This window comes from Tachypleus tridentatus, chromosome 13, assembly GCF_004210375.1.
Source record: "Tachypleus tridentatus isolate NWPU-2018 chromosome 13, ASM421037v1, whole genome shotgun sequence".
Classification (NCBI taxonomy): domain Eukaryota; kingdom Metazoa; phylum Arthropoda; class Merostomata; order Xiphosura; family Limulidae; genus Tachypleus; species Tachypleus tridentatus.
This window is the reverse complement of record NC_134837.1, coordinates 222,677,219-222,687,635: the sequence shown is the minus strand read 5'-3', so window position 1 is coordinate 222,687,635 and position 10,417 is coordinate 222,677,219. Positions and strand designations below refer to the sequence as shown.

The 10,417-nt window shown below is 31.4% G+C and overlaps 1 protein-coding gene across 1 annotated transcript; it reads left to right on the top strand.

The window, feature by feature from the left end:
- Positions 1–3,917: 3,917 nt before the first annotated feature.
- On the top strand, positions 3,918–7,476 carry LOC143239398 (enoyl-CoA delta isomerase 2-like). The gene is made up of 3 exons (XM_076480411.1): positions 3,918–4,004; positions 4,555–4,698; positions 7,283–7,476. Exons 1-3 carry the CDS (start codon positions 3,990–3,992, stop codon positions 7,436–7,438), a joined length of 315 nt encoding a protein of 104 aa, XP_076336526.1. The 5' UTR covers positions 3,918–3,989; the 3' UTR covers positions 7,439–7,476.
- The last annotated feature ends 2,941 nt before the right edge of the window (positions 7,477–10,417 follow it).

The window sequence follows — 10,417 nt, the reverse complement described above, 5'->3', positions numbered from 1 at the left end:
TTAATTTTTGTCAATTGTTAATTAGAAGCTTTTATTTAGTAGCATTAACATATACTGTGCCATTGTTGTTGGGATTAGGATTGTTGTAAAGTAGTTGTTCATAACTTGCTAGTAGTAAAATTTAAAAAAATAAATGGACAGCACTCATTTTACTTGTTTTCAAAATAATATGTATATTCAGAATCAGTTAAACATACGTGCAACAAATTCTTTACACTATAGAATATCATAGGCATATAATAAACAATATATAGTTCTCTTCTTGTCAAAAGGCCACTAAGGCCTATTCAGTTGACAAGCCTAACTATTTTTCCCCTGTTACTATTGCCAAACTATCCAAGCATAGTTCACTTATGTTTCATTATGTTGTGTTGATTATATCCTATCCTTTTAAAGTCAGCTACTTTTTTTTTTCATGTTTAGGCTTACTTCCAATAAATGTCCACTTTTTGTCAAAGTTTGCACAGCCAGGTTCAATTATTTTAGAACTATCTTTGGCAAAATAGACTATTCTTCTTATCTCTTTCAACATTGTTAGTCTCAGTCTATCATAGATCAACCATTAGGCTTATGTTAATTGTTAGGCCTTCTTTCTCTATATGAATATCTTTTCTTTGTTTCTGATCTGCTCTGTCTTTATCTGTCTGCTGTTTTCTGCTAATCTTATACCATTTACTGTATACCCTTAACCTCAATAAGTTTCACACAACTTTCTATAATCTAGATGTCAATGATTTACAAACACAACTCTTAATGAGTTATGTAACTAAACTTGTTGTAACATTTACTTTAAATTAATCACTTTTAACTCTCTTGTTATAAACAAAAGTAAACAATCTTAAAATAACAACTTGCATAATACATTCATTAATAATATTTACAGTAAACAGTCTTTAATATCATGACAAGCATTTTTAATGCTTGTAGAACTGATCCTCAATGAATGTTTTTACTGTAAAGCACTCCCTTTGCTAGCATAAATATCTTTTGATTACTTATGAGATGTGTTTCTTCCACCACAGTTTTAGATTCCATTTAGTTATTTTGCTACATTTGTTCAAATAATAAAGTTTGTAAATAGCCTTAGCAAACAGGTTCAAGGTATGAGCTTGACATTCACAAGTGAATGTGAAGTGAGGATATTTCCCTTTAAGTGATGCCCATGGATATCTTTTATAATTGCCTTAATACATGACTGAAGCATATACCTTCTTTGACACACATACAGTCTATAGCATTGTTGCAGTATGTGTATCAGCATGAGGTTTGCTTTTTATTTATTTGCCTTGAGAAAAACTGGGGTTCAGGAATTGCAAACACAAAGATGAAGAGTTTCCTTCACTTAAAGTCTGTCCACTTGGTATCAATAATCTTGCTGAAGGCTGTTTTCCTTACAAGACTATGCCTCTATTTGTACATTTTGCCTAGAGGGAACTTGAGAGACAGAATCTTAATGAAAATTTAAAAGCAGGTCTTAATTCATAAAAAGCTGTCTTCCAGATTTTGTCCTCATTTAAACTTCTATGTACATCTTGAATTCACAGTTATTGCCATGTGTTTTACTGGTTCATTCTTTTCATAGGATGATATTACTTAATAAAGTTTATACTACATTTTAGACAGGAAGGCAAGAATAGCATTTGGTTGTCTGAGGAATGATCAGTCATTTGTGTCAATAGAGGCATGACTAATTGGTAAAACTGCATTAGATGATTGAGTATGAAAACTAAACTTTTGGTCCTTTATAAAATTCCTTTCTTCCTCATCCAGTACAGAAAGAGAAAGAAACAAAATTCATACTTAGTTTTTAGTAATTATGTGATCTATAACTTTTTTGTGTTGTATTCAGTTAGGACTTTACTCATTATTATTGTAGATACATATTTTAATCAAACTTGTATTAGTTTTATACTTTAATGGGAAAAAATATTGTGGTATGATGAGGAGAATAAAATACAATGTACCAGATAAAAATGAAAACCTCAATCTATATATAATTGAATAAAATAAAATAATTGTGATGTATATTATGAAGCAAGTCACATAAAATGCACACTTATATTCGAAATTAGCTTTTCAATCTTTTCAGTCACAGGTTCTGGAAATTGTTAAGTAAAAATGTACATGATATTCATTTCTTTTTTAGGCCCGACATGGCCAGGTGGTTAAGGCACTTGATTCATAATCTGAGAGTCGCAGGTTTGAATCTCCATCACACCAAACATGCTCGCCCTTTCAGCCATAGGTGCATTATAATGTGACGGTCAATCCAACTATTTGTTGGTAAAATAGTAGCCCAAGAGTTGGCAATGGGTGGTGATGACTAGCTGCCTTCACTCCAGTCTTACACTGCTAAATTAGGGATGGCTTGCACAGATAGCCCTTGTGTAGCTTTGCTTGAAATTCAAAACAGACCATTTCTTTTTAAATAGTTAAAGTACTTTAATGAGGAAGGAAAGAATCATACAATTCAGAAGGGAAATTATATGATCCAAGTCTGGTTCAAATTTATCAATAGGAATAAGAGGTCTAGCTAAAATGTTTTAAATTATTTTAAGTATTCAAGATGAGAAATATCAAAGTTTAGCTTTTATACTGTATGTGTGAGGAATTTAATACTGCATCTCAAGTTAAAATTGGCTATATATCTTTTTTTTTGTAATTTTATTAGCATACCTGTAGGAGTAAAACTTAAATTATTGCCAGAAAGTGGTATCCTTCCCTATTCTTTAACACGTTGGCTCCCATGTGACCCACCAGTGAGTTGTGCTCTGTTTTCTTTTTTAAGGGCTACTTGTTGGCTGGACACAAAGACTACATATACACTCTTCTTTAAAAAAGTAATTGTAAAATGACTAGTGGGACCCTGAAAAATATTGGCAAAATAGGCTCAGGGCCCAATGTGTTAAATTTGATTTGGTCTTTATATCTTCAAATATGTACTTGAAAACTAATTGCTAACAGCAATAACTAAGACTGTATTATACTTTTCTTAACTAAGGACAAGTATACTGTAGTTATTACATAACATTTCACACTTTTATCTTTGTCAGGTAGTCACAGAGCAACAACCAGGTAATTGTACTATGAAAGCACAAGGAAACATACAAATAGCAGTAAGCTGTGTCTACTTAAAGTTGAAATGTTAGTATATAATTGAAGCTGTCAGTATTTTACTGGAAGAATCTGCATCTCAGTATATTAAGTTATTTTTGTTAAAAGTTAAGCAGACAGGTTAACATTAATGCTTGTTAAGTTTAAGTGATAAAAACATGGTAAACAGTATTTCTCAAAGGTAAATTTTGTTGAGGATAAAAAGAATTTACAGATAATATATGTAGGAAGAATTTAGTCTGTAAAAATGAGAGGGCAAGTACTATCACTCTTACCCCTACTCTGTATTATGCCCTAACCTTATATTTTATAGCTAGCTGAAATAAATAAATATTTAAAATCAAGCTTGACCAACAAAGAGGCCAGAAAAGTGCAATCAGAGAATCAAATGCTGCATGTTCCTTTGTGAGTCAATCAAAATTAAGATCGTTCACAAAGGGAATTTGTGGCATATCCATAGAATAAATATTGGTAATTATTTAAAATATTTATAAAATATTGGTAAATATTAAAATCAGTTAGCTTAACTACTACTACTATACTGAAGACCCAGTGTGTTTTGGTAACACTACATTCCAAGAGTGGCTTTGTGTTGTGCCACTTAGCAACAAAAGTATAACCTAATATCATTGTTAGTTTATATACTAAGATATATATAATAAAATGTATAGACAATAAAACTGTAAAAATATCTGTTGAAAGTATTTTGACAGAAATGATTGGCAATAACTTTTGTAATTAAAAGCATTATTAACAACTGTCTAATAATTTCTTGTTGTTATTATTCATGTCTTTTAAAGGCCACATTCCACACCCCTTTCAGTTTACTTGGTCAGTCTCCAGAAGGATGCTCATCATATTTATTTCCAAAAATTATGGGACCATCAAAAGTAAGTTCCTTGTTACTTCTACATGTTTTGTTTTGTATTTTTTATCATTTCTATATCTAATAGACCTTGCCTGGATGTTTAAAATTTAAGTTTCTTGTTCAAGTATGTAAGCACAGACAATTAAGTATATCCTACAGATTTATTATGAAAACAAATTCTATATTATTAGCATTATATTTGTGATTAAAGTCACATTGTACTGCATGTGTATTTTACTTACCTGTGACAGAAATTACACATGTAATGAGCAAAATAAGAGAAAGTGTGAAAACAAAAATATGCAACAAAAGATCTACATTCTTTCACAAGTTTTATTAGAAGCATTAAGCCTGATGGCTTTGAGTGCTTTGGCAGCTTTTGGCACTCAAATCATTAAGTTACTATGATTTTTTTTTTAAATATATGAATGAAAAACATTTTATTTTAAGTTTAATTAAAATTATGTTAGAAACATCTATGTTTTATGAATGTCTTTCAATATAGGTCCTACTACTAGCAGAATCATAATCTGTAATGTATATTCAGTATTATTAAATTACTGTGCTTGCAGGCAAATGAAATGCTGCTGTTTAATCAAAAATTAACAGCATTTGAAGCAAAAGCCTGTGGATTAGTCAGTGAAGTATTTCCTGATGCAACATTTCAGGATGATGTTTCTCTTCGACTGAAAGGACTTGAAGACATGTCTTTTAATGTAGGTAGCTAGAGTTTATGTTTGGTTAAAAACTACTTTAACTTGGTAGTAAACATAGCACAACATACATTTTTATACTTGGTAATATTGAATAATACAGATATTGGAACAAAACATATTTCTGTAATGTAAAATGTGTGTAGTATTAAAGAGATAGCTGAAGGTGTTGAAATTTTTCTACATTCTTGTGAAATCTGGTCTTTGTTGCTAAGTGAGGTTTTTACAGTAAGTTTTCTATTAGTCTATCTGTCAGTAATAAGTTATCTTTCAGTCTGTTTCTATATGCCATTAACTGAAATTGCATTTACTGTGTTAATTAAATAATAATATTGTTATAAAAGTTAAATCCATGTTCAAATTCTTAGTTTCCAGTTTTTATAAAGCTTAACAGAATACTTATATAACACTTGTTTAACTATAGCAGAAATAAGAGTGTGTTTATTTTTTATTAATATAGTGATCTCTTACTGATAATTACCAACTGTGTCCTTTAAATGGAATGTTGTTAAACTTTTTATACATAATTAAGTTTAATTGCATCTTATAAAAATGATCTTCTAGATTCTGTTTTGACATTGGATTATGGTTGTGTTCATTCTTATGGTCATGAGTATTCACTATAAACCGAACCTGTGTAAACAAAAACAAAAAAAAAGGCAATGCCAGTTTTAGACCACACGTAGAAGTTTGTACAACCCTTCAATGTACATGCACATCAACATCTAAGATTGAATCTAGGCAAATCAAGGGTGCAAAAATCCATTAGATCTACATTGGGGTCAAATGGGAATAATATGATTCTAGATTTATTGGCCATCTTTCTCATAAGGTCACCTGTTCGTTTGAGATTTTCGAATGAAAACTTGTCAATTTTTACTTTAGATACTTAGTACCAGGCCTTTGTTATTTTATTGATGGTATCAGGAATTATGCACATTCTCATTACATTTGTATTTTGAGTAAGAGATTTTGGGATGAGGGTTTTGCTTCTGATTGAGGTGTGTTTCAGAACCTGTTGCTATCCTCAGTTTTTTGTTTTTCTTGCTTTCATTGAAACATTGAATACTTTCTTCTAGATCATTTAAAAAATTTATAATACAAGTGCCCTTCCTTAAAAGGCTGTGACTTATATCTTCAGTAACAAACCACTGGATTAATATTTACAAATTGCTCTTGTAACACATGATTAACCCTCTGTATTGCTTTGACCAGATATTGCTATGTTCCAAAGTAACACTTTGCCCACAAAATGCTGTTTCAAGTGGCTCATGGTAACAATGAACTGTAAATGCTTTGTACCGAACTAACAGCTATGATGTTGTGTGCTTGAGGATTTTTGTGCATATACCACAAGAACTGCTTGCAGTCTTGTCACATAAAGCCAGTGTCAACAACATGACTGACACCTTGTTTTCAGATTTGAAGATGGTTCAAGATGCTTAAAAGAGTTTGGGAACTTCTGACTTTGATTCTACTCATGAAAATAAAATGTGAGGTTATAAATGTGCATATGTTAAGTAGCTGTAGCTTTAGACCACTTTAAAATATTTCAACTAAACCTTACTTTATTAATAAATTTAATTTATAGGTGTTAAATGGGTTTGAAAAATTCATTTTTCTCAAAGATCAAGGTTTAGTTTTAAATATTTAAAACTTTATCTAATTGTTGCACTAACTTCCTAAGCTATTTTTTATTAGAGTTGACTTACTCAATAAAGTATCCAAGAAATAAAGTTATTTCTTTCTTACATTGTAAAAAAATAAAGTTATCCTGTGGATATATGCCAAGAATCTCCCAAAGCTATAAAGACAAATTGATTTTGATGACTCTTTCCCTAAGTTTGATAGTGTTAAAATTTTGTTCCTAAATGCCCCTAAAAATCAAGATAAACCCCCAGTTGTAATTACATGCGATTGTATGATGGTCTTTAGCTCTAGTTACCTGTAATCAAATAACAGTCTGACATGTTAATAAAAAAACAAAATTATCCAAAGTAACTGTTCAAGTGGCACACAGATCAGTTATTTTGTTTTTTCTGTTTCAAAACCTGTGATCATGTAACAAACAAATGGGTTATCAAAATCACAGAATAAATAACATTATTTTATTGACAAAGCCATAAGTATCAGCTTTGAATAATAATCAGGATGACTTCACATATCAAGACAGGTCAATTTTGAAAGGTTAAACTGCTATTTTGTTTAGTTGTTTTAAAAGTTTGGCAATCTGTGAGGCATAAAGATGTTTTACATTTTCAAGCATAAGTTGTGGGCTTTGGTTATATTTTAGTTGTACATTAATTTCAAAATAAAACATTGGACACTTACAAATGATCATACTATTTCTTTCACTTTTTGCCAAACTTCTTCAAATTACATGAAGAATAAATATTCACACTCTTATAATTGAGTTCTCACAACTTCCAGCTGTAAATAAAATATTTAGAAGAATTGTGAATTTATGTAACACTGCTTCTCAAATCAATCAAAAAAAGAAATTTAATATACTTTAAAGTAAAAATCTGTTTATTTGATATTAAGTGTAGTATAGGTTGCACTTAAGGTTTTGTCTTTATTTCACTAGTCAATGATATATGCCAAGAAGTTAACCCGTGACCTTGAAAGAGATCTTCTTCATGAAGTGAATAAAAATGAATGTGAGAGACTGGTAGAACGGTGGCAGTCCGAAGATTGTATTAAAGCAGTCATGGCTTTCTTTCAAAGAAGAGCAAAGCTGTAATTTTCTTTTGAAGATCATTAAACACTTTTTTCTGGTGATTTTTCATCTGGCGTGTAGTTGCTATAAACATAAGTAGTTACAACCAAAATTTACAAACATTATATTGTTTTCAATCTTTAAGAATGATCCCTTGTTCTTGTTATGAGAAATGGAAACTGTATTTGTGTGTGTGTATATCAAGCTAAAATAATTCTTTTATACCAGCTGAAAAAAAGATTCTTTGTTACCTTACTGACAGGGATGAGAATAGCTAATGAAAAAAATATTTTGAAGATGCTGGGAGTCTAAAGGTCACAGAGAACTACATAACTTGTATTGATAAATGACAGTTAATAGAAGCACACCTCACTTCTTTTTAATACACATCATAAAACAATAATCATGAACACTAAAGTACAGATTCACATACAGACCAAAAGAGAACTCCTTGAGACTTTCCTTGCTCTCCATAATAGCTTGTCTTTCCTACATCTTCTGAAGACGTTTTCTCAAGTAATGTTTTCTCTTACTTGATTTTCTTGTGGTACATGGTGCTTCCCTTATATTTTTGCAAAGTCAGCTATCCACCTTATCATGTATGTTCTTGTTTTGCCTGACAGAATCAAAGATATTTGTTTTCTTGTTCTGATACCATATTTTCTGGTCATGAAAATGAAGGTCTTAATATTCATTAGATTTGTCACCTTTAGTGGCAGAGGTTATATTTTCACCCCCGGGTGTGTTGACATGCTTTTCAGCAAGATTTCTCGAAAAGGGCTTAATGGATTTGGACAAAAGGTGGTATACATTTGGACTACAACCCCAATTAGTAGTAGTTAGTTTTTGTAGGCTCAAGAAAAAAAATCCTCATCTATTAATGTGGGAACTAATTTTTCACATTGTTTTTACTCTACAGTTCATTCAAAAATAATCAAATTTTGATAAAACTTGGTTGATATGTGTAGAATATTATTCCTTATTATTTGGCTAAAAAAATGGTCTGTGTCTGTTAATAATGGTGGACACATTTTGTATTTTGTGAGAATCTAATATAATCAGTCCTGCATGGCAGAGGTATGCATTCTACTGAGTGTCCCTAAAGTTTTACATGGTTTAGAAGCAATGACGCCAGTTAAAGTCTTAAAGGAAACATCCACTATAGGACTGTGGAAAAAGAAGGATGCAGTAGGTAATTAGATTACAGTTGATGTTGCAGAGTCCAGTTATGCTTTTCGATCTGTGCATCTTGACAATAGTTCTGCAATGTAATTACCATTCAAAATGCTCCACTCCAAGACTGTCATGTCCAAAGTACACCTCTCCTTAGTGCATGCTGGAATAACACAAATACTGTTGTATTCTTCAGTTAAGGTATGACTGGAAGCCTTATCTTGGTAAATGCATAGTCTGTTGTCCTCATTACCAGATGGGGATTCTTCTTTAGTATGTTATTGTTGCCTGAGGCATATGGACAGCTTTTGTCAATGACCTTTTGTTCTTAGATTCTCATCTGTTACAAGACACTGCTGGGGTCCATCTTATTGCATTTCTCTTTCTGGATGGTCCTAGTGCCCAAAGTAGATCCATATTCCTTTGTTTTCCAATGTCAGCATGTATAAGGGATATCCTCATATTGAAAATCCTAATTACCTGGTCTAATCACACTGACAGAGCTTGTACAATTTCCATTTTTTGTTGTTTTGTCTATCTTGAGTGGTAATGTGCCAAATTGAAGTGAATAAGATATCTTACTTGAACAGAAAGTGACAGAGTGGTCTGGTGATTAAAGAATCATTAAGTGAAACACAGTCTAAATTAGGAACACGGAAATAATACTTACTTGCATTGCAAAACTGCTCCAAGAAGGTGTATCAAATGGTTGGAGCTGCATCTCTGATGAAGAGAATTACTTCAGCACTAAAAGTGACAAATGGTTCAAGGGTTTATGGTGGATTAATTCTGATGGTAGTATGGGCTAAAAATTTGGTTGCTTGTACATAAATCGTAGTGTTTGATTAAAGTGGTGGTTACAAATTCACAGAAACCTCAAAATATTCCAATTACGAAGTGTGATTCAAATCCATGTTCATTGAATATTATTGTTAAGTGAATTGTATTTACACAGTATAGATAAATAAAAGCAAATATTTATAAAAAAAAAAAAAGATAGATGGTTAACTGGTAAGTTTTCTGTCCTCTGTTCATGTAGAAAAAGTGCATGACCTAGAATACCACCATTGTCCTTATGTTGAATACACACACATTATAACATAAAACCCAATGATGATTAAGAAACCACTCGAGCACTGTGAACTTTACTCTAAATATGAAAGAATTTATGAAACTTAAGTCTTGCATTATTGGATCATTTAAAATCATTTGAAAATCACAAGCCAAATGCCTGGCCTGACATATGAATGGGGAACAGAACTTCTATGTGGCAATACAAGAGCCACCATCCATATCTAAGAGTTGGATAACTTTGGCTTTACAGATTTTCTGTTCAAGTTCATTTTTCAACTCCATGATTACACTGTAAGAGTCTATGTGATTGGATACCACATGAGAGCATGGTATTCCAATGTTATTGAATGAAAAATCAGTAACGGTTAGTAGACTTTTAATCTCAACCTTGGAAACTTCATTTGTTGATAAATGTTCCAGCACTATCTTATCCCTTTTGAGGAGAGTAATAACTATCAAGAATTACAAATACTTGTTCATCACTATTACTACAGTATTAATCAATGATAAGTGAAAAGAGACCAGTAAAGTACATCCTCAATTTATTTCCTAATCTAAAGTTCATATAAAATGCTGTTGTTAATTCCATTTTGGAATCTTGGCAACCCAACAGGACAGGAGAGGGGTCAGTATTGATGGAAAAGAATGTTGTTCTCGGTAGCCCAAAATATGACCCAGAAATAAAATCACAGTATTTAGAAAAGATATAAAAACTATTTTTAAAATAAGAAAACGTTAATTAAAGTAATCTGAATT

Coding starts and splice junctions, on each gene's coding strand:
- LOC143239398 (XM_076480411.1), top strand. Junction 4,699..7,282: donor TTGAAGACATGTCTTTTAAT/GTAGGTAGCTAG, acceptor TTATTTCACTAG/TCAATGATATATGCCAAGAA.